At 40.7% G+C, this 24,747-nt stretch overlaps 1 protein-coding gene across 1 annotated transcript in view; it reads right to left on the bottom strand.

Moving 5' to 3' along the window:
* erbb4b (erb-b2 receptor tyrosine kinase 4b) overlaps positions 1-23,522 on the bottom strand; it is a 267,536-nt gene extending 244,014 nt beyond the window's left edge. Inside the window, exon 1 of the mRNA XM_026295315.1 lies at positions 23,158-23,522. Coding sequence (XP_026151100.1) covers positions 23,158-23,236 — 79 coding nt within the window. The 5' untranslated portion in view covers positions 23,237-23,522. The remainder of the gene's footprint in view (positions 1-23,157) is intronic.
* Positions 23,523-24,747: the final 1,225 nt, after the last annotated feature.

The following is a 24,747-nucleotide window of genomic DNA, read 5'->3' on the forward strand; positions in this document are numbered from 1 at the left end:
CAGTCATGCCACAAATGTCACAGAAACTTTCTTTCAATTCAATGAAAGCTCTAAAGTCTGAAGTGCAGCCACTCGAGGACTTGGCTGAGGTCACAGGAGACCAGCGCCATAATAAAACACTGGAAGTGAAGTCTGTTTAAGCCAACCAGCTTGGTATTTTAACTCGGCGAGCTCTGGTCAGGCCCTGCTTTAAAAATGTAGCACAGATTGATGTCCTGTCATACTTTCTCTTCAAAAATGTCAAAAAGAGGTACATTCACATCTTACACCTGATACTGGACAGTCACGAGTTGAATCAATTGATGGTTGGTTGGTTTTGGCTCTTGTTTCGTTTACAAAATGAAGTCATTATATTGTGACATTCAGAGTGCACTGAATATTAATAGTGGTTTTAGTCTTCTTTTTCAGACCCAGGTGGAGTTAGACAGGGTTCTGCTCTGTCTGGGGGCATGTTGTATTTTTAGCCACTTAGTCACTGTTTCTCAAACTTCGATATGACCTGTGGGGTCTAACTCTTCCAGGTGTAATGCACCTTTAGGACTGTCAGCCTAAGCAGATGATTTGGTCATTCAGGCACAGTCAGCAGAATGTCTACTAGTTGGTTAAGCATGTGATCCAGTTTGACTTTGACTGAGACAAGTGAACCTTTTGGTCTGAGGGTGTGATGAGTCTCAATTTACCCGGGAGGTGAATTTTCATGAAAAGGTGACTTTGCTGGGTTGAAATATTTTTATTACTATTTTTTTTAAACCAAAATGGTCAAGCAATGGAGTCCATGGAGGCCAATTACATGACAAAACTCCCATTCCATGCTCACTTAGTGACACGGCTGGACCTGAATGAAGAGCACTGAATAAACCACCATTTATCAAAAAGGCTGCTGACCTGCACTGGATGGCTCCACATGGAATTTAGGCTCCTAATAATTTTATATCTCTGTCATCAATCTTGCCATTAGCCAAAATTGCCCTTTTACACTGATTATGAAGCAATTTTTCATTATTTTATGGACTGTTGCCGATTGAATTTTTTGGAAACTCTTTTTGGATTGCTTAGCAAATTGTTCTCTAAACAAATGTTTACTCTCGGCTGCAGATATTCTCACAAGACCAAAGAGAAATGTCAGCATTTTTATTTAAATCTGGAGCGAGTTAAGATCACTGTATATCTGAGCAGAAGAAACAGAATAGGGAGCTCTGTAGATGATGATGCTGTTCTAGTGTTAGTCAAAATGTTGAGAGCTTGTTTAAAAATAGATGCTAATTATTTAAGAATGATGAAGGGTCTAGATTAATTCCCCAGTGTGTGGTATTTTAAAAATTTGCTGTGTTGTAAACATTGAACTGATCTCAGGAGTGTAGAGAAATCATCTGGTTTGGATAATTCAGAGTGCTTCTACTTTTTATCCTGTTTACAGCCCTGGAGAGAGTGACTTCCAACAAAGGCCACAGGTTGAAATACAACCAGTTAAATGGCACATTGACCACAGGGATGCCCTGACCAAAAACTATACAGCCTCCTTAGCAGGTATAGATGGTTAATCAAGTTAATTTCAAGTAGGACTGATCTGTCAACATGCTAGTATTCAGGCAACAAAGTCAATCAGCTGACAGCTATTAGTAACATCTATTATTTATTTATTACAGTTCAACTTTCCCTGCAAGTTTTCCTTACTTTTGATTATACACAGAATATAAAGTTATTTTATTTGCCTGTCTCCTTTTATGGATCTCATGTTGTGATCTAAATACCAACAAGTCCTTAAACATAAGCAAACACAAGGCCAGTCTCCAAAATACACTGTACATTGCACAATAGAAGTCTATCGTTTATGTCCAGTGACAATGGAGAAAGTTTCGTAACTTGATGTTTATATCCAGAACCAAACAAGGGTATGACAAAAACAGGTAACATTTCCACTAGCGGTTCTGAAACAGAAGCATGGCTTAGTGTAGGAAAACAACAACCGAAATACTCCAGACAAAACATCAACTGTAGAATGAAAGGAAATCAGAACCTGTCTGAGCCAAATTCAATGAAAACTAAATTAAATTGGAAGTCAGTCAATTTGATGCCCCTCTATTTGCAGAAGAAAACAGGGACATCCACACAGAAACACATGTGTAATGTATAAACACTGATCAGGCTCTAGCAGTGGCACGGACAAAATATGATTAGCTGTGCTTGTAGTTCAAAGACCCAGCACAAATTCTAGTTGCTCTATGCAGGCATATCTGTACCTTCACAGCTGTGCTTTTAAAGATAACCACCATTCAACATGTTCTGCACAGAAATACTATTAACTCTGTGTAATGGGCATATATTAAAGCAAAAATGAGAAAGCATGAAAACAGAGGGACATGGACGAAAGGAATGACAGCAAAATAATAATGATAAAAGCAGAATTAAGAGGGAAAATAAAGACATTAAGCCGATGAAAGAAAGTGTTTTTAAAGAAATGTCATTAGCAACTTTTTTCTTTCTTGAAAGTGTCCGACGCTCATCAAACTAAATTATGAAACAATTCTATTCACACTCTTTTTGTCCACAGTGTACTTAAAAGACAGCATTGGGGAGGCTGACAACATTCAGTCAGACTCTTAATGTAGACACTAGCAGATCCTGAAATTATTAAAAAAATATGTTATTTTTGTATGAAAGGTGCACCTGAAAACGATGCTATCCCAAAGACATGAAAGGCAACATTTCACATGTGGCTCTCCAACTTTCTTACAGACTGCAGTTAAGTCATGTTCCTCCAGAGAAGATATTTGACAGCCACATTAGAGGAAGATGAATGAGATTTGTCTTCTCTAACTAGTCGTCAGGCCAGCCCTCGGTAAGCAACCCCTCCTGTTATTCTTCCTCCTTCCTTCCTATAGTTTTTACGCCCTCTGTTCTTCCTGTACCTCACCGCCACATTGGCAGAGTGGAGAGTGCTGGTGGTGGCGTCGGCATTTCGGAAACAGCTGATTACCTCCCACTTTCCTCACCCTGCACCTATTACAATGATTATCAGTACTGTCAATCAAAGCACTCTGTGCACCTCTAAATCCTGCTGTCCCACCCTTCTGTGGCCTGGAGGGCTGTGCAGATACACAGATCTAGCCTTCCCCTGAGATGGAGGGAAACAGAGGGGAGATGGTGGCAGGAAGAGGAAGATTTTCAACACTCAACAGGGGAAAAAAAGGGATACAGGGAAGAAACAAAGTTATGGGGAATACATATGGTGTGCATGTGGATCACTGAGCTATGGAAGAAAAGGCTGTGATCTATGATGACCAACAGTGTCCGAGTTAGACATAAGAGATCTACAGAGCAAACATTTCACATGTCAAGGTTATTTTAGATTTTTTTTACACTGTACATATCTGCTCATTGTTCTCCCTATTGTTTATTTTTTTACTTTACTTTTGAAAAATTAAACCACTTTTTAAAAAAAAAAAAAAAAACCTGCTATGATATATCAGTACAGCCATTCCTTCAACATCCCGACACTCCGCTGCTTTTCAATATGCATAGCACAGATTTCCTACATTGTGAATACAGTTTAAGATCAAACAGGATCTGCAATGCTGTTTACATGGATACAGATCTCATAAACCAGAGTTATATTGCACCATCAAGACAGAGAATAGAACTTAATCAGCCCAGTAGATCCATATTTATTGGTGAAAAAGTACAATTTCTCTGGAAAAAGACAACTGACAACTTACTGTGACCAGTGAATATTTTTCCAGTATTCCTTTGCTTATGTCATAATTACTATGGCAAGTAAAGGTCATCTAACAATAAAACTGGGGTCATGATAAGCTGCTTGCACAGGTGACCTATACAGTCCTTTTTTAGACAGTGATGGTCTCAAACAATCATTGCAAAAGCATTTTTTTCTGTGGAACATAGGCAAGACAAAAGATTTTCTATGCTCTTTGTAAATTACAGACTTCAACTGAACATGACATTAAGCCCAATTGTGCCGTCTGCAAAGGAAAGCCTCACATCTTCGCATGCATTATATTTTTGGTTTAAAACATACTCAGAATTCACAAATAATGAAGAAAAAAAAATATACCCTTTTAAAGCATATGCTTCAGTACCTCATTAACCCATGTTACTGGACCAAAGACTAAGAACCAGCAACCGGGACTGCTAAAATAAAGGGCTGTCCCAAAACCTTTGATCTTTTGCTCTGCTTATGCCATTAGTGTGGAGAGCCACACACAGTGGCTGGCTGCCAGGAGTTTGTTAGATCTAGCTAACGAGGAAGGCTCAGGTCGTCCTAATAGAATCTTTCCTGCTCTTATCTGTATTGAGTTCAAACAGTGTAGAATGAATGGAAAACAATCTGTGTCTGACTTTGAGGGTGAGGTTGACGAATGCTTATGGGTTTCAGCTTTACTACAGCCTGGGCTACCAAGCTCCTACTACACTGCAGCAGATCAAAGTTAATTCCCCTCTTAATTAAGCTGAAATTGGATTAGATCAGGCAGGGACTAGCTTTTGTTTTCCTTTGTGCCTGAAAAAATTAGAAGCTGTATATCTGAGCGTGTATGTGTGTACACGCATGTATGTTTTATATCTATTATCAAGTGTTATTGCATCCCATGTGTGAGCGCACACCCTCTTCAGCTTACATGTTAGAGCTGGTTGTTCTCGCTCTCTCTCTCCCTTTCTCTCATGACAGCCAATCTACCCGCATGTGGCCCAGCGTAAGCACAGCGGTGCTCCGTAATGAGACTCCTTCTGCCGCTCTCTTTTTCATGGCCACGTCCATGTGTTGTGATGCTAATGAGCCCTTGCTACCACAAACACCCCCCGTAATTGTCCTCTTTGATCTACCACTAATTCGGCTAATTATGAGCCCAACTTTCAAAGTTAAATGTTTTGTTTCCACCTCCAAGTGTGCCCTGCACATGTGTGTGCACATGTGCACAGGGGACAAAAAATAAAATGGCATAAAGACAAGGAAATTATCATCATTTTTTCCCCCCATCTGTCTCTCTCTGAACTTGGCCAGGGTAATGGCGGGTGAGTTTGCAGGGCATGTGAAGAGAATGTATTCCTCTGGCATCCAGAATTCATTAGATTAGCTGCATTATGATCCAAACACACATACGAGAGAATAAGAGTATAATGAACAGATAATGTATCGTACGCCCAACAAATGTAAAGGCATAAAGTCTTCTGCACAGATTATCACATATGCCTCAGTTTGCACTGGTCTGCAAAAACACATCTGTACATGTACAAACAGATTAAGGTGCTGTATGAGTAAGTTCAGCAATTAGAAACATGAGCAAACTGAACTGACATAATGAAATGGACACATCCGGTAAAGTAATCTTCTTTTCCCTACAAATCTGTTGGCTCTGCTGCCTGATGCACTGCACAATTATGCAATAAGCTCTGCAAATCATCCAAAATGAGCACAATTACACCATGAGGAATCAGATAAAGGCATTTAGCTTTAGCCAAAAAGTTCTCAGTATACTCAGTCGGAGTAATCCTTTGAGAATTTCTTAAAAGTTTCTTGTATTATATTTTGCAGTCATATAAAAGACATGGATTTTGCTATCTGATTGAGATAGCATCCCTACTGAATTTCACACTCATTTTAAAATGATTGTAATTACAAAAGGCCTATGAGATGAGGTGTACTGTGCAGGAAATCTTGGCAGGATTACAAATAGCTCCACTGTTTTTTCCATTTGATAGGTCCTTTTAAATCCCCTGGGAGCCACTCACACAGCAAGACAGATCCTTCTTAACCTTGCTGACTACATGCACATAAATCTGGGAACATATATGCACTCATACAAATGCACACATGGACGTACACATACAGTAGATCAAATATACACGTGTGTGGCCTTCGCCATTTCTGGTCAGCGGTGTCATCCCTGCTCCATATGTATGAGGGCTGAGAAAGAGCTGCACACAGTCGGTGGGCATGTCACTGTAGCAGCCTGGCCCAGAAACAACCAACACATATCCTTCTGACCGCTAAGAGTCAATGCACTCAAAAAGGGGGCAGCTGGATACGGTCATCATTTTCAGCTTTCTGTGAGCTTAGTTTGTTTTGTTTTTTTTTTTTGCTAATGTGGAAAAGGGCTATAAATGTGTATGATTTTAGAAACAATATTCACTCATAGTGACAAAATTCGTTTGATATGGATGTAATTGAGAAATACAGTGACATTTAAAGCACATTCACCACCGGCCAAATGAAGTGGTTCACATTTAATTAAAAGAGAATAAATCCTAAAGAAAACAAGTGGCCCTAACCTGCATTCAGTCACAAAAGTACTTGGCTTTATTGGTTTCTCTGGGTAATCAATATTAATCAGTGAAAAAAAAGAAAGCAAAACACAATATGGGCTTAAGGCCTCTCGCTGCCTAGTATAAACTGCCCATGGTCACTTCTCATGCCTGTCAGACTGAAATGTCATTAGCTAAGGGGACCAGATACAGCAAGATGAGCAATTAATAGTGCTGTCAACACACCCATAAAATTCTGGTTGCACTTCATCAGTGCATTGATTACATTACAGAGGAACTTTTCTCTTTAAACAACAAATATCAATCTATTTAATAAATAATACACAAAACTGTGGAGTACATAGTTTGATGCAATTCCATTTCATGTTGTCCGAACCAAAAAGCTGAAGGAAACAGACAGATTTTTTGCTATGTTTCTCAAACACAAAAACATAGCCTACACAAATGCACATGCACACACACACACACAAATAAAAACAAAAAGCCACAAATAAATTCCTCTGGGAAGGTGAAGAAACACTCCAAGAAAAGATTGAAAAAAAAACAAAAAAAAAAAACGATTTGGGTGTTGGAGGGACTTGATATCTTTCCAGATTTGGGAATGCTAATAACGCCAAGCGGACAAGGAAGGAGAGAAGGCAGCAGCCTGACACAGCACAGCCAGCGGATCCCATGCCAATCGGAGCATGGCCTTTTAGCCACGCGCTCTGTCAGAGATGCCAGTTTGACAGACATTGCCGGCCCAAGTAACTTTTCTCCAGGGTAGAAAAGAGGAGAAAAGTATGAGACATCACAGGTTGTTAAAGAGATAGGATGGTAAAGAAAAGCACAGAAAAGCATCTTTAATCATAAAGTGCTGAGGCCATAATGGTTAGCTGTGCCAGTTCTGCGTTATTTCTCTAGGTGTGAATACACCAAAAATGTTCTGCTTATGAAGAAGTGGTACAATTGCTGAAAATATCTTGTTGGTTTGGTTTGAGTGCTTGTCAACAAATACATGGTGAGCTACTTGTTTACATTAAAAAGCCCTTTCATTTTAGGTTTAACAGTGTTGACAGCAGATCTGAGGGTGTGACATTTAAATTATTAATGAAAAAGTGCAAAACCTAATACTGTGCTGTATGTAATGTATACAATATAGTGTGGGGGAGAGCAGTGTAGAACATGTTTTAATCAGCATATTTGGTTAAGTTTAAATTTTAATAAGCTTTCATTCATTGCTATTACAACCTGTTTTTGTAGTTTTCTGGCAATGCGGTTGAATTCACCTCATCTCATCTGCGAGCGTGTTAAACAAACAGAGGGGATCAGAGGTGAGGGGAGGGGAAGGGAGAGCTTGTTTATTGGCTTGCAGCTCATTAGCATCACACCCATTAGCGTCCTGCCAGCTTCGCTGCCCCTCTCCGTCACTCAATCCTCTGAGACAGACTGGCTGTCAGTGCAGAGAGGCGGCCAACATGCCCCACAGAACAAACACACCCACTGCCAATTTTTGCTCAGTCTTTATTTATCTATTTGCTGTGTGTTGCTATCTCAAATATAGAGGACAGGTGAACAGATGGATGGGAGAAGCAAGACATGCCATACCAAGGTATAAATTACAAACATCTTTTCCTATGAACTCTGGATGGGAAGGTCCGTTACATGATGGCTCCTGAAAATAATCTGGCAGTCTGATAGAATTCTTTATCACAAATACAGGAGCCATATACTCACATTTCTTCTCCTTGAATCCTTTCTTCATCAAGTTGCCAGAAGCTTCATACATTTCAATATAAAAGCTTCACCTATTAAATATTGTGATTACATGTGTTTCTAGACTGTGATTACAGTCATTTTCATGCTGCCAAACTTTGAAACCATAACAGTGAGAATGACAGTGGTGGGGAAACATAGAAACACGGTACAATGGAAGAAGGTGTTAAATTCAAATTTAGAAACACACAAACATTATCCTTAACCTTTAGTTTTGCAAAGAATGAACTAAATGTTTTGGTCAAGGTGACGTGGATCAATTGTAAAAACACAAATCTCATTCTTTCCTGCTTTTTGCCTTCCATGTATTCAAAGCCAAACAATTGAAGATCAATCTTCTCAAAAATCATTTCACAGTGATGTGATCTGAGATCTTGGTTGTCATGTTATTATGAGAATCTTGACTTTCATCTGCATCTGTTTACCCACTGTTATTTTGACTTTTTGTTGTGGATGGCAACCTTTTTGTTTGGACTGTGGAGTGTTTATGCTATTGACAGACACATGAACTATCCTTACAACTCATAACAAAAAAGATTGACTGCTGGCTCAATGGGCCCTGACTCAAGCTTTCCTCTCATTTCACTCTATTCGTTAGATCTCTTAAATAAAACTGCACGTATCTCAATCCACACATTGTCACATTGTTTTTTGCTTTTTTCCCCTCTCTGTCCTGTATATTTGTCTACCTGTGTTTTATTTACAGCTCATTGTGGGTAATGGCCTCCCTCAGAATGAGTTTCATCCCTGCTCTTTCCCACCTTCCCTCTCTCCTTTCAGTGTCTGCCCCCCTGAGCATTTACCACTGATTCCCCTCTCTTTTCTACTGATAGCATGTTCAGATGGCCCTAACAAGTGCTTTGTCATGTTGCCTGTTCCATTTACAGTAAATCAGTTAGGGAAATGCTGGAGCAGATGGTGGGTGGGGAGAGGAGGAGAAATGATGATACATTCTATGGGCCTTCTCCTTCTGACAGACAATCTGATTGTTAAGGCCATTTCATGTGTGTAATGTGTGTACCGCATGTCTATTGTGGTTTGTATCTATGGGTTCACATGCTGTGTGAATGAAAAAAATGTTAAGTGTTTCTGTGAACGATGTCTTTCAAAGCTCACTGTCATGTGCATTTGACTTCCCAAACAATGGAAAACACTTAACAGTATTATTTAAAGCCTACACACACACACACACACACACACACACACACACACACCCTTCTCTATACTACTCTTTTTGACTGTTAACAGCCAAGTTGTGATTTCCAGAGCAGAAGGAGATGGCAGGGGAATAAAGGTAAGAAACAGGCACTGGCATGGAAGAATGAGATTTTTGCTCTGGTTGGCTACAGCCTCCTCTTTTCTTCCAGGAGGATACATTCAGAGGGCGGACAGCCTACCTTGTACCAGATGGCAAGAAAGAAGCAGCAGACCAATTCATATTACAAATTTGCTGAATAAGGGGATATAGGTGCTGCATCAAACCAGGCTTGATGATAGCCATATATCTTATGGGAATTTTGAGAATTTCACTTGTTTTTTTTTTTTTTTGTTTTTTTTTTTTTAGAGAGAATCTGTTTTTGAAGTGCACACAACTGTCTGTTGCACAAGTAGCCGGACTGTTTGTTCAGCACATGTAATAGAAATGGGATGCGTTAAACATAAATGGATATTTAAATGCAAAAGTTTAACTTTTCCTACCACACTAACTTCATCATGTCTTTACTATCTGGCTTGTGTTAGTGTAGGTGTGTGTGTGTGTGTGGTTGGCATAAGGCAAAAAGTCAGACTAGCCTGTCGGGCCCCCGAGGGCCCCCTGGGTTTGAGTCTCCATTAAGCTGATGAGGTTTGGCAGCTGTAGTTGCTGGAGTTAGTGTTAGGCTTCAACCCTCCTCATGGCTTGGCCTAATTAAACCTAGACCTCAACCCTAATTTAAAGATGATTAGCTGCAGGGGTTAGCTACCATCACCACAGGCTGGTATGAGTGTATAATGTGTAGTAATGCATGTTAAGTGGTAGTTTTTCAGAATGACTAGTTGGATGAATTGCACATATGCAATTTAGAGGAAGTTTTGTCCAAAATTGTTTGCAGTAGCATGGTTGCACACATGTTTTACAAAACTGCGCAGCACTGGTCGAACCTAAATCTCTAGCTAAACAAAGAAAAAAAAAAAAAGCGCAAGACTCTCTTACAATATTATTAAATAAAAAATAATCTTATCATCTTGGATGAAATGCTTGGATACAATGGTTGCGTCAACAGGAGACCACGGTGTATTTGTGATATAGAAATAAACCAATTGGTCTGGCTGTGTTTTTTGAAGGTGCTGCGTGATAAAGTGTCCAACCCCTGGGACTGGCCCTATGTTTTCCCATTAAGCTATACTGACAGCTTGACATTCCCCAGGGTAGAGGGCTCTGATTCAGGTATGTTTTATTCATCCTATTGACTACACATTGCTGCCAAGCCAGACAGAAAGCAAAAACCTAAAGTGTGGTAGGTGGCAGTGAGAGGGAGAGCAGAAGATACCTGTTGTTGTGTTGCCTGCCCAGATAGCCGCACACAGCGCTGAGACAGCCAGGTGACATACACAATATACTCATCACCATGCAGGCAGAGATGGGGAGATTTTGCCAGCAGTGAGAGGATGAAACTGCCTATTTACTGGACACACTTGAGGGAGGGAGGAATAGTGCAGAGGCAGAGTTACAGTGGGTACGGAAAGTATTCAGACCCCTTTAAATTTTTCACTTTTTGTGTCATTGCAGCCATTTGCCAAAATCAAAAAAGTTCATTTTATTTCTCATTAATGTACACTCAGCACCCCATCTTGACAGAAAAAAACAGAAATGTAGAAATTTTTGCAAATTTATTAAAAAAGAAAAACTGAAATATCACATGGTCATAAGTATTCAGACCCTTTGCAGTGACACTCATATTTAACTCACATGCTGTCCATTTCTTCTGATCCTCCTTGAGATGGTGCTCCTCCTTCATTTGAGTCCAGCTGTGTTTAATTAAACTGATTGGACTTGATTAGGAAAGGCACACACCTGTCTATATAAGACCTTACAGCTCACAGTGCATGTCAGAGCAAATGAGAATCATGAGGTTGAAGGAACTGCCCAAGGAGCTCAGAGACAGAATTGTGGCAAGGCACAGATCTGGCCAAGGATACAAAAGAATTTCTGCAGCACTCAAGGTTCCTAAGAGCACAGTGGCCTCCATAATCCTCAAATGGAAAAAATTTGGGATGACCAGAACTCTTCCTAGACCTGGCCGTCCAGCCAAACTGAGCAATCGTGAGAGAGGAGCCTTGGTGAGAGAGGTAAAGAAGAACCCAAAGATCACTGTAGCTGAGCTCCAGAGATGCTGTAGGGAGATGGGAGAAAGTTCCACAAAGTCAACTATCACTGCAGCCCTCCACCAGTTGGGGCTTTATGGCAGAGTGGCCCGACGGAAGCCTCTCCTCAGTGCAAGACACATGAAAGCCAGCATAGAGTTTGCCAAAAGACACATGAAGGACTCCCAGACTATGAGAAATAAGATTCTCTGGTCTGATGAGACCAAGATTGAATTTTTTGGCGTTAATTCTAAGCGGTATGTGTGGAGAAAACCAGGCACTGCTCATCACCTGCCCAATACAATCCCTACAGTGAAACATGGTGGTGGGAGCATCATGTTGTGGGGGTGTTTTTCAGCTGCAGGGACAGGACGACTGGTTGCAATTGAAGGAAAGATGAATGCGGCCAAGTACAGAGATATCCTGGAAGAAAACCTCTTCCAGAGTGCTCAGGACCTCAGACTGGGCTGAAGGTTCACCTTTCAACAGGACAATGACCCTAAGCACACAGCTAAAATAACAAAGGAGTGGCTTCGGAACAACTCTGTGACCGTTCTTGACTGGCCCAGCCAGAGCCCTGACCTAAACCCTATTGAGCATCTCTGGAGAGACCTGAAAATGGCTGTCCACCAACGTTCACCATCCAACCTGACAGAACTGGAGAGGATCTGCAAGGAAGAATGGCAGAGGATCCCCAAATCCAGGTGTGAAAAACTTGTTGCATCATTCCCAAGAAGACTCATGGCTGTACTAGCTCAAAAGGGTGCTTCTACTCAATACTGAGCACAGGGTCTGAATACTTATGACCATGTGATATTTCAGTTTTTCTTTTTTAATAAATTTGCAAAAATTTCTACATTTCTGGTTTTTTCTGTCAAGATGGGGTGCTGAGTGTACATTAATGAGAAATAAAATGAACTTTTTTGATTTTGGCAAATGGCTGCAATGACACAAAGAGTGAAAAATTTAAAGGGGTCTGAATACTTTCCGTACCCACTGTAAATGCTTTACTGCATGATGCCTTAAGAAAGTGAAAATACATTTACACTGGCAAAACTTGAAAAGTAGGGTGTAATGATTAACCGATACATATCAGAAAAAACGATACAGGAGTCAGAGATACAGCCGCATCAAATTCTGTTAATGGTATTTTTACTATCTGTTGATGGTATAAATTGATATTTCTCTTTGTCCTCTGGCCATTGCCTGCCAGCATCCAATCACATGCCAGAAAAACATGTCAGGGGCCATGTTAAAGGCAGCGTATCCAAGTGTGGAAGTATTCTGGATTCTGCAAAAACAATGAAGATGATTCTTGAAAAAACAACTGCAAAATATGCAGCACTTGAGTATCACAGGAGTGTACATGTACCTCACTATGACACAGTACTGAATCACAGGAAACAAAAAAAAAAAAAAAAAAAAAAACACTGGTCACTGTACAGTCAGCTTTAGGAGCAGTCTGCTTGAGGCTGTAGTGTTGCTGCTTGAAGTACAAATCTGCTTGAAAAGGCTAACACTTAACTGTTTGACATAAGACTTTATGACTTTAATTGATATATATTATTATTTTGCTTCTATTATCAAATGGAAACTAAACTATTATTTTTGCATCAAGCATATCTGGTACCTGGGATATTACTATGTAATTATTGCCCAGGAATAATTTGGTGAGTCCTGGAGAGGGCCCATCCCTGTGCAGACAATGTTCATGAGACAAGTGCTTCCCTCATCTCTAGGCGTGTCACGTGGCGCAGGGAGCCAGGAGCCACGCGGGAGCCTCCTCCAGGACAAAGCACTTCGAGCAGGGAGACACTGCAGGCCTTGTTCACTCTTTGCCTGGCTCCATGTCAAGTGGGTGTTTGCTTACTGGGAAGACCAGGCCCCCCCTGCAGTGGGACACAGCACACAGTCTCCATACAACTTGGAGACACACATACACTGAAGTCAATGTACGCACATTTATTCTCAGACATCGATGTCTGCATTAATAAACCAGCCAGTTGCAACTCAGTTTCCTGTGTCAGTGGAACACAAAACTAAACGCGAAGGACGAGGAACATCAACAGATTACTCATATCCTACCACCCCATTCACCTCCAACCAACACAACATACTGTAATATGGACTGCATCCTCTATTATTTGTTTCATCTTTTCGAGGGTGCGCGGCTGTATGCCATAATGGTATTGCTGTCATGTATAACTATTTTATTTTAAATATTAGCAATCCTATGATTATACTGAGAAAAATCTTCAGATGGATTTTAAAATGAAATCCCTGTCATAAAGACTGAACAAAAACAAAAATGCTTCCTGGCCATAGTGGAAAAGCCACAGGGTGAGGCAATGGAAAGCTGTGAAAAGGTACACCGTTTGAAGAAAAGCTTACTCACCCCAGCAACAGCGGCAAGCTATGATGGTCACCAGTGTTTACTGCACCCTTCATCCTTTCTTTGCCTTTTACCTTCCCTGTCTGCCTCTGCCCTGCATTTGGCTAGACCTTACCAGTGTCCTTACTAACACCCTCAGGTAAACCGGGCCATGTCAAACCTGAATCCATCAATCACTCAGCACCAGCCACGGGGGGAGAGAGGGGGTGGAAAGGCAGAAATGGAGGGACGAGTGCAAGGAAGACAGGAGGAGCAGTTAAGGTGAAGTATAGCCACCAGTCCACCCCATCTCACTTGATTTCTCTTCTCTTTCAACCTGCCTGTCTCCTCCTACAGCCGCAAGAAACTTCAACTTCTACAGAGTTTGGAATCAGTTGTCAGGTCACAAGAGGGACTCGCAACTGATTCTAATCAAGAGGTTTACTGACCTACACGCATGTGTCTGACGACAGGAGAGGAGGAAAAAGGGAGAAAGGATGTGACAAAAGTAGACGAGAGCAAACAAAGAGACACGAGGAAAGGCAAGGTGAATGGAGAAGAAGGGAACGAAAAATTGGACCTGAGAATAGGAGACACAGAGAGAGATAATAGAAGAAAGGAGGATAAGATAGAGGAAACAAGATCAGCCATGAGAACAGAAGCAAAAAGAAAAAGGTGAGAGGAAGCTATACAGGAACCTGTCAGCTGGTCTGAGTCTTTGTGTGTGTGTGTGTCCTGTACAGAATGAAGTGTCCCTGTCAGAGTCCCAGCTCCCCCTCTAGGCCGCTGCTGATTAATTGTCCGTCCAGCTCCTGTGATAGCGGCCACTTTAACCAAGACTCCCGAGACACTCACCCATATCCCATCCCTGTCGAAAGACACCTCTCCTCTCTTGTACCTGGCCACCTGGCTGCCTGGCTGCCCTTTTCTGGCTAAAATTAGGAGAATTTCCCTTTTTTCATCCTTTCTTTTTTCCTGTCTTTCTGTCGTTGCTACAAACAACCTTACATCAGCACCCCATTCACCTTGCCATCGGGGGATAATGTCTCTCTGTGGGAGAGGTTTTGGAACAAAGGCAGGGGGGGCTGAAAACAGCATGCTATGCAGTGTTTACACGTGCGCTAGTGACTGGCTGAGACAAAGCACCCATGTCTCAGGTAAACAGTCTAGAGCAGCAGGGCAAAATGGCATGGTTGACTTTGGACCCAGATTGTACTTAGGTCCTCTTACATTTAATATACACTCCAACTTTCACACATACCTTCAAGTACACAACGACATGCACACATACACAAACACATACTCATAGTTACAGTTTTCCAGTATGTCTGAAGTTGCTATAAAAATCTGGCAAAAAAATACTGAAGATATTACATAACCATCAATGCTGGAGGAAATGCTAACAAAGACAAGGTTTGATGGATAATAGTTTTTGCATTACAGTTATTATTTAACCAATATGCATATAATTTTAAATCTTCTTTTCTACACTGTGAACAATAACTGCCATACTCAGCATTGTTCCTTTCTTCCCCTCCCTCTCTGCCAATCTGCAGAACCACACCATCCATCCGGATGGCTATATAGCCATCCCCCAAAAGCAGCCAAGGTCAATTGCCTTTCCTGCTCCTCTCATCCTGTGCTTTATGTACCTTCACATCCAGGGAAAGAGAGCTGTGCTATTTCTGCTGTGCTGCAAGGTGACTGCTGCTTCACACAAGCGACAGCTATGCTGGCTAGAAAGCACACCAAATATTTTTTTATGGTACACTTATTTTGAAAGTAAATCCATAAAAATCTATTTGCCGAAAGGTGAAATGCAGTTGATTGAAATGTACAAAGTCTTTTTATACAGATACTGTCTTTTATTATTACGACAGAGAGATGAGGCTGAAAAATATATGTCCCTGGTGACCAATAGTAAATCAAAACTGATCACTCCTTTTACTTTTTGCTTTTTCATTTTCTCTGTCTCAGCCTGTTAATTTGTTCAATGCAGCCTCTGTTCTCCTCATCTACATCCCTGATGAATAATAACTATAATAATAACACAGACATATTATATGCTCATACTCCTCAGCCATAGTTTTTAATGCGCTTCTTGTACTCACATTTTTCTCTTATTGTAATCAGGAGTGATATCACTGTGATTTACTGTTAATCTTGATAATGTTACTGCAATATTCTTCATGATATAACCTTTCATTTACACATTCAGTGACATTTGTATAGCGACCTGCTGAAATTTTACAATAAAGTTACTGTTACTTTTTGCATAACTGATAGCGTGTTTGGTGCAGCCATTTTTCATCCTCATTTCCCAGTAAAGCCTGAATATGTCCCTCTCTCCTTTGCTCCCAGATGTCTCCTTACAGCTGCCATGACTGACTGCAAACTCATTTATTACAGGTCACAAACGCCAAGTGCTTAATTTAAAAGGACACCAGCCCCCCCTCTCCTCTAACACAAGTGAAAAATCGACCTGCAAGAATAGCATACAGGCCACACTGCTCCATTAGCACTAAACAAAGGCCAACAGTGCCCAAAAGATGGGGACAGGGTTTCAGCAGTGAGGGCAATAGAGATAGTTTCAGTATTATAATACTGTGTGAGCAGCAATATCATAGACGGTAAACGATTTCTTAAAGGTGCAGTAAAATCCAAATATGTAATTTAATGGTAAAAACAGATTGGAAACTCCTGCTACAACTGTCCTGACTGACAGACGGAGCAGTAAAGACAAACATTTCTTTTAACTACTTTTAAAAATGAACTATTTCTTCTTCTTCTATTTCTTCTTCTCCCACATATCACATCGCAAACTTGTTTTGCATTTATTCAGGAACACAAATCACCAAATCAAGATTTTGCGGGAAGCTTGTGTTCTGCCGGCCATATCTGTTATCACTCAAAGCCTGTCTGTAATTACATTGTAAATGCAGATGAGCTATGAATATTTTAGAAGGGGATTACTAAAAGAGGAAAGAGTCATAGAGGGAGAGAGTCGAGAGACATCAGCCCTTTAACACACACCCACATGCAGAACTGCATGAAAAGCTCATTTGAAGGTGGAGCTAGTCTTTCATGCCCAAGTTGTCAGCCTATTATCATCCTTTCATATGTTCACCACCATTATTAACTGTGAGCGGGAATAGAAAAATAACACAAAAAAATGAGAATAAAACACATCACTCCAATATGTCAGGCTGTCGCTTCAGAGAGAGAAAAAACATTGCAGACCAACTCTTATCATCGGACTCTCATTTTAAAATGTGGCGGTAATGAGTGTGTCTTAACAAAGATTAGCCATAATTTCCATTGTCATTTTAATGTTCCCACATTATGTGGAGGTTTACAAAGCCACAGATGAAGGCAGAGGGTGGGTGGAGGAAGAGGAAGAAGCAGACACTAGAGCAGAGACAGAGTCTCTGGAGTACTGTTAGTCTGTCAGTCACCCTCTATCCCTCCAACCATGCAGCCATACACACTGACAGACACAGTAACCACAAAAACACGCACATACAGCATACGCACATGTTTCCCAGACCATTTGTCACCACATTTTGAAACCCTGAAAATATGGTTGTCAAAAGGGTTGGTACCTCCTTCAGCCCTTCTGGAGGATGCAGAGGACAGACAGGCTTATTGTGAGAAGAGTAGCGGCAACAACAAAGGGTATCAAAAGTCTCACAAACTGACAGACATGCATGATGCGCTCAGACTACCGACATCTATTCTTTAGAAAACACAGTGAGGCTTGCAAGGGCCTGTATCACACACACATTTGCCTTATTTTTCAGTATGACGGCCCAGGGTGAAGGCAGGATGAGTGTGTGGGTATGTGTCTAACTGTGTGGGAGTGAGTCTCGAAGTGTAGACGCCAATGTGTGAGGCACACTGGCACCAGGCTGCATTGGTGGACAACTTTTTGTGAATCTTATTTAAATCAATATGCAACATTTTGAAGAAAAGTCTACAGACATCACAACAAACACTAGTATATTTAGAACATTAAATGTAAAAATGTTGATGCAATTGATTATTTTTCATATCTTACAGAAATCAATTTAAGACTGTAAAAAACTGACAGCCCTATTTTTTGTAACATTACTGTAAATGGTTCTATGCAGTTTTAATTTTAAGAGGGAGCTTAAACTATATCTATAAAAACACACACACACACACACACACACACACGCAATCTGTTCATGTAACTTATTCAACCTGTAGCAGACCTGAACCTTGCAGAAATAATGAATAATAATACAAGGAGAATCTGTCCAGTGTTTGTTGCACTAATGAAGGACTTTAGTTGCTGTGTATGCAGCACTCAGGGCCAGTGTTGCATCGAGGTAATCAGTATTTTTATTTGTGTCTCTCTTCCTGCTTCTCTTCCCTTTCTAAAAAATTAATTAATTAATTTTAAAAAATCAAAAACAAAACAACAAAAAAAAAAAAAACAATGCTCAGTTCATTTACTGAGAGCAAGAAAAGAAACCATAACAGAAAAGAAACATAAAGGCAGTGAAAAACAGACAGGCATTCCATTCACTACAAACCTTATTAAATCTGCGGTAATTGCCTGTAAACCATCCTTCAAACATAGAATTTGCATTTTAAGTACACATGCGATAAACAGCTGGCCACATTAAGCATGAACAGACACTGGTGATGCTGCAATCCAATTCTGACATCCCTCACAAATAGCCCAGCTGACAATGATGCATGGCAAAATACATGCACATGTATGGTGTATTTATAACTGCAGGTGATAAATGAGGGTATGACACTTGTAAAGGTCACGCAGTATATGAGCCAATCATTTCTACTGGCTGCAGACAGTCTGACTTGTTATGAACCCATCAAAAAAGTCCAAACAGTGCCTGCAGTTGTGTCTTCAGCATGGAATAGTTAAAATAATCTGTTCTTTACATCCATAACAAAAAAAAAACTAAAAAAAAAAACTCTGGTAACATATATTTTAAAGAATACACAAAAGTGCAACAGTTTCAAATCCCTGTGGTAGTAATTAAATAATATTGCAGTAATATCACAGCAGATTGAAAACAAAACGCACCATTAGGGACAATAAGGTCATAGTCTCACTACTGAATAGGCCAATGCACACAGTCCCTGTTGGGATATTAGAGTGATTTTTCATTTGGGATTCTTGGGTAGCATTATGGGTGCTACTCATGTATTATTAATGTCAGTTGTTTGATGCCAAAAGCAGTTTGTTTGTTGAGAAGTAGAGAGATTTATAGGAAACTTAATGGCTTCCACTATTCTACAATGAAACCCCAGTCTAGATTACACAAACAGAAGGTTTTTTATTCTTTATCTGACTGCAGGGTGAAATCCCCAGGAGAGGAACACACAATAAAAATGGTCTGAATTTCTTTTCTGCAGCAAATATCTTCTGGAATTTTTTTCCCTTTGGTTGCCAGTAACATATGGTCAGGTATGCACAATTTGACACCATTAGTATGTTTTTATTTTTTAAGTTTATCATTGTCATACACAGAGAATAACCAGAAACTCACAAGAAAGGGAGAAACTACATATACATCTAATAATTCACAACAGCTGAGTAGTCACATGTTTTCTGTCAGCTGGCATTGACCAAATTTATCAGCTCACCTTGGCTATCTATAAAAGAATAACAGGTTGATGTATGGTTAAATTACATTAGTTCAACAGATTTTGCTGTATAGTGGACTGGTGATCTTAACTTACTCCTCACCTCTCTTCCAGACTGAGACAGAGGAGATGAAAGCACAGAAGTTCACATTCCTTTTTCCAACAAATGGAAGTGGATCCCCATCTAATCAAAGACCACCATCCTTCTAATAAAAAGCCTGGTGTCTATGGAGGGTCAGGGCTCCTTTAACAGGCGACATCAAGCGAAAATATGACTGTAAGAGGCCTTTGTGGCAAATCAGAGCTTGTGTGGGCCATCAAATGTTGCACCATTCATTTCGTATACTTCAAATTGGTAGAAGAAAAAAAAAACGCAATAAATAGTGTACAAAAGTGTCAGTCTGTAGCAGCGGGAGAGCAAAAAAAGAGCAAAGAACAAAAGAAATAATAAATCCTCATGTCTCCTTTTTCTAGCTGAGTCTCTCTCTGTTCCTTGCTCGACCCCTTGTAAACATTTTGATGTATTATGAACTCACATCAGCTGCACACTGGAACTGCATTGTCAGTTTCAATGCAGTAAACAATCGGTGCCACTATAAAAAAAAAAAAAAAAAAAATCAAGGTTGTGGCAGTGGATAGACCCACCAAACTCTCTCTGAAATACCGTCTCATTTTTAGAAGGTAGCCAGTCACCTTTTGAGTGAGAATTCAAATTAGAAAAAAAGCTGCTGCTTAGAGCTGTAAAACGGGGTCATTTGAGGATGTAGTTTATCTACACTGCAGTGATTACACTAATTGAAAAGGCACCAACTCACAGCTGCATCTGGAACAGATGACTTGACTTGACTCCTGTGCACAAAATATATGAAAACACTGATAGAGTTTTTTTTCTTTTTTTGCATATGGCCATATGGTTTAGTGTCAGCAGCTGTATACATTTCCCATATCTGTCCTCCAGCTCCAATATATAGCTGCAGTCAAGGAGGAGGAGAGTGCAGTGCGGGGACCTTGTGGCACACTCAGCATCTTGCAGACTTGTACCCTGCTGCCATGTGAAAGCATATTAACTCCAGTTTTAGGTGATATATGTGTCTCACTTTGTGGCTTGGGAAAGTTACAGAATGTGAGAGATTTCCAGTAATAACCCAGCACATTAAAACATGGCAGGTCTAGAAAAGCTACAGATTTTCACAGTTGCTTTAAAAGTAACAATGTAAAAGCAACAGGAATGGTAAAAACATTTTTACACAAATTTAGCCCGATCTTTTTTTAAACCACGCAGCATTAGGTTTTTAATGAGTCATTAGATTAGATTAAAGCTTGTATCAAAGAAGATTATTACAACCCAAGTGCGCGTGTGAGCGCGCATGCATGCACTGTTTCCCTGTATTGACACCGTACTCCCGGCTACAGTGCGCACACACTGACGAATCCCACACACACAGACACCAGCGCGCACATATTCCATCACTTTCCCTTCCGCTGCCAATTCCTACTCACTGACAAGACTTAATCCGCCTTTACGCCGATTCACACACTGATAGTTGTACAATCTGTGTTTCTCTCCTGTTTTTCTTTAACTTCCAAATATGTTTTACAAGATTCAGGGCTGTATACCAGCCTGCCTGTGTAAGAGAGAATTACCACTGTCACCTTCATGCTGGATTCCCACGTTTCCGACTAATGTACCAGCCCGGTTATTGAAGCACAGGTGCGTGAAGTAATCGCTGTTTTTATTTTCCCCTTGGTCTATTAAAATAAATTGTGTTTTATTTTATATCCGGGATGAACCTTGCTTGGACAGGCGCTATAAAACACTCCCCTTGAGAAATATGTTGAAGTTTAAACTTGAAAGTGATATTTATATATGTGAAAAACGACTGCATAGGATTGTGAGATTATTATTAACTAACTGCGCCCGCAATACCTCCAAACCTAATACATAAGGTTTCTTAAACAATTTTGCACTAAAGGGGTTAACTTACAGGCAGGAGTCAGTGTTTCTTCAGGCGAGGTCGAATAATTAGCTTGGCTGTTTTTTAATCAGTGTAATACAGAGTTGAATCTAAAACGACAGGATAACACGCATCCATCCATATTGTTCTCTCTCTCTCTCTCTCTCTCTCTCTCTGTGTGCGTGCGTGTGCGTGTGCGTGCGCGTGTCTCTCTCTCTCTCTCTCTCTCTCTGTCTGTCTGTCTGTCTCTCTCACTCTCACTCTCAGGTTGCAGAACTGGGCCTGTGCGTAATATTGTGCGCATTCACCGGTATGAGATCAAATCTGAGGGATGAAGGTGAAAATAATATTTAATCTTGAAACAAACTGCGTTAACAGAAGTGCCATAGGGAAAAAAAGTCTAACTCGACTTTCAAGCAACCAAACCAACAAAGCACAAGAGGGTCGAAATGTCCTCTCATTAAAAAATAAATTCATACATTGATACAAGTTGAACTACCTGACATCCTTTACAGATTTTCAACAAAGGCTTGAAAACAAAATCGAAGATGTAATTGAAAATAACACACCATAATTTGGTATGAATATTATCTAAGTATATGCGTTGTTCATTTCACTGCACCGTAGCGAACGGGTTTGCATTATGGATATGTATCATTTTTGCATGAGGATAACAGCGTTTTACTTTCGTCTTTGCAGTATTAACACACACACACACGCATGCACACGCATGCGCGCACAGAGACATACAGAGAAACAAACAAAAAACCCAACATATACACACATCACTCCGTGAGCGCACCTATGCGTCCCTGTGCGTAAAGAGCGCCGCTGCGCTGTACAAATGGTACTGCTACTGCCAGCGTGATTCCTGCGCGCTGCAAGGCTGATTGTCAAACGGTGGTCCACATGTTCCACATGATCCCTAGGGGGACTCGCTCTAAAATGAGGAATAATATAATTTCACGGCAATCCGCTATGCTTTTTCCCTCCCCGATTACAGAACGCATATGGATAAATGTTCACAACAGTTGTCACAATTTGCACAGATGAGAGAGTTACACATATCAGCACTAGAAGCACAACGACACTGTTTCCAACCGCGTCCCTATAGGACTTTCAACTAAAAGTAGCTCGATCAAATAGGTGCGCATGCAATCGAAGCGTAGAGCTGCTCTGCTGTGCTACAAACCAATATCTCAAATAAAACAAAAAGGATGCCAGGGTAACAGCTTATCATCCCACATACTGCCACAGTCTGCAGGTGAGGATAGAACAGTCATGAAGGAACTTTTCAGAGTCTCGCAGTCGACAGCCTGTCTATCCACAGGAGGGAAGACAAGAGCACAGTAGACTGTTAAAAAGCGAAGCTCCTACTCCTGTGCGTTTGTCCACTCTGTTTCTAAAGGACACGTGTGATGGACATTAAAGGTTCTCCCCTTTCCCAAAATTCAACAGTGCCGCTCTGTGCAGGAGGGAGACAGAGCAAGTCACTCGCCCGGATTCATTCAGCTTAACAAAACAGATGTGTAATGCTACAATCTGCGTTCTGTCACCTGTGCCTCTCTGCACATCCTTCCCTTTTCAGTGTCGTTTGCTTAACTCGTTTCTTCAACACTGGGATTCAAGGCTGAAGGTGAAAACCGGCAGGTGGTGCAGATTGAATCTGTCAAATCATCCTGTGCCATGCGAATAAACAACATCAGTGTGAAAGTATGATGACAGTTGTGCCACTATAGGCTTAGGGCGCACCGATCAGATCAACCACAAACACCGAACTGCGCACCGAGCAGCAGACGGACGGTGTTCACTCACCTGATTGTGAAGAGCTTGACCCAAACACCAGGGAAGTCAGGAGAACGCCGAAGCAACACAGGGCAGTCGTCGGTTTCATTGTTGTGCTTGGCAAGTATCTCCTTTAAATTCACATGTCCAGCAGTGTATCTTTCCTTGAAACAGCCAGAAAGGACGAATCGTTTGCGTCTGAAGCGTCTTCAGCCTGTGAGTTTGGGGACTTTAGTCGCTTTTTTGACGAAGTTTACAGTTTGTTTGTCTGTCCTCCGTCTCGCCTCTCACAGCCTGCAGGCTGAACGTGTGACTGACGGGAAAGCAAAAATAGTCGATTAGTTTCCAACGCGCGCAATGTAACGCTTGTCTAAACAGTATAAACCAGTACTCATGCCATTACTCCCAGACTTGGCTACAGTGTGCAGCTGTAGTCTCGTAGTCTTCAAACACACCTCCGAGCTTCTCAACTCCTCCCACAGACGCTGCGATTGGCAAAGGTGCCCGCCAGTCTCAACTCTGTGCGCGCTGCCATTGGCTGGCCAAAAGCCCTCTGAATTTGTGCGTCGGCTCCTTTGCACCTGTCACATTAAACATAGTCGAGATAAATACTGCGCGAAGGATAGGAGAAGGTGTAAATGGTAAAATAGAGCTGAATGTCACTTATAGGTGTCTTTCCTATGCAATTTTGAAGGTCATATACAGATGTGACATATTTATAACTTAACTGTCAGCACTGCACTTTGGGAATTGTAGTGAACTCAAATATATTTCATTATAAACTGTCAGGTTTATAGTGAACACAACAATAATTTTTGCTGCAGATTCCTTGTTTCTAAATATTTATTCTTCTTATCTAAAGTTGCTTTGTTTTGTAATCGAGCAATGAAGAAAAGGCATTTTGACAAAACAACTTTTTTTTTTTTTTTTCATACTGCGCCTTATGCAAAGCTTTCTATTTTTCCTCAGTTATCAGTAATCATTCCTCCAGGGGTGGCTCGGTGTAAATGACACAAAAGTCAAACAGAACATATAGATAGTGATGTCGTGCTCACTGAGCTATTTGTAATAGTTTGAAAGAAGTGACTTTGCAGCAGCAGAAAAATAGCTATACAAAAAAAAAAAAAAAGATAATTGAAAATATTCAACAATGTGACAAAAGGTTATTAGTTCCTGAACCATCTGCAGACTATTTTCCCACTTTAAGGTGAAGGGTGAAGACTTCCTGGAGATCCAATATGTCCACACATCTGGACAGAAATCATGTACTCTGACTGTCCCCCACTCTCACCACCCACACACACACACATGCACACACCCTGGGCTATTTGTGTTAGGCTTGGTTAGGCAAAGTCCAATAAATTTATTTTTTGTTAAGTATTCTATCTATTTATCTGATTCATTAACACTAAGACACAGAGTGGAAGTGAAATAATTGAAACATAAATTTTCTAATAGAAACACATAAGACTCTTACGACACAAGATTCATTATGTATGTCTGTATTATGTGGCCGACCCTACAGACTGGAAGTAAGTTGTTTTATTATGGGGTCTTTTAAGGGATAAAAGTGTGATGTTTATGCTCTTCTTCAAAGCAGTTCTTCGAATTATTATGACT

The sequence above is a fragment of the Mastacembelus armatus genome, chromosome 21 (genome assembly GCF_900324485.2).
Source record: "Mastacembelus armatus chromosome 21, fMasArm1.2, whole genome shotgun sequence".
In the NCBI taxonomy this organism is placed as follows: Eukaryota; Metazoa; Chordata; class Actinopteri; order Synbranchiformes; family Mastacembelidae; genus Mastacembelus; species Mastacembelus armatus.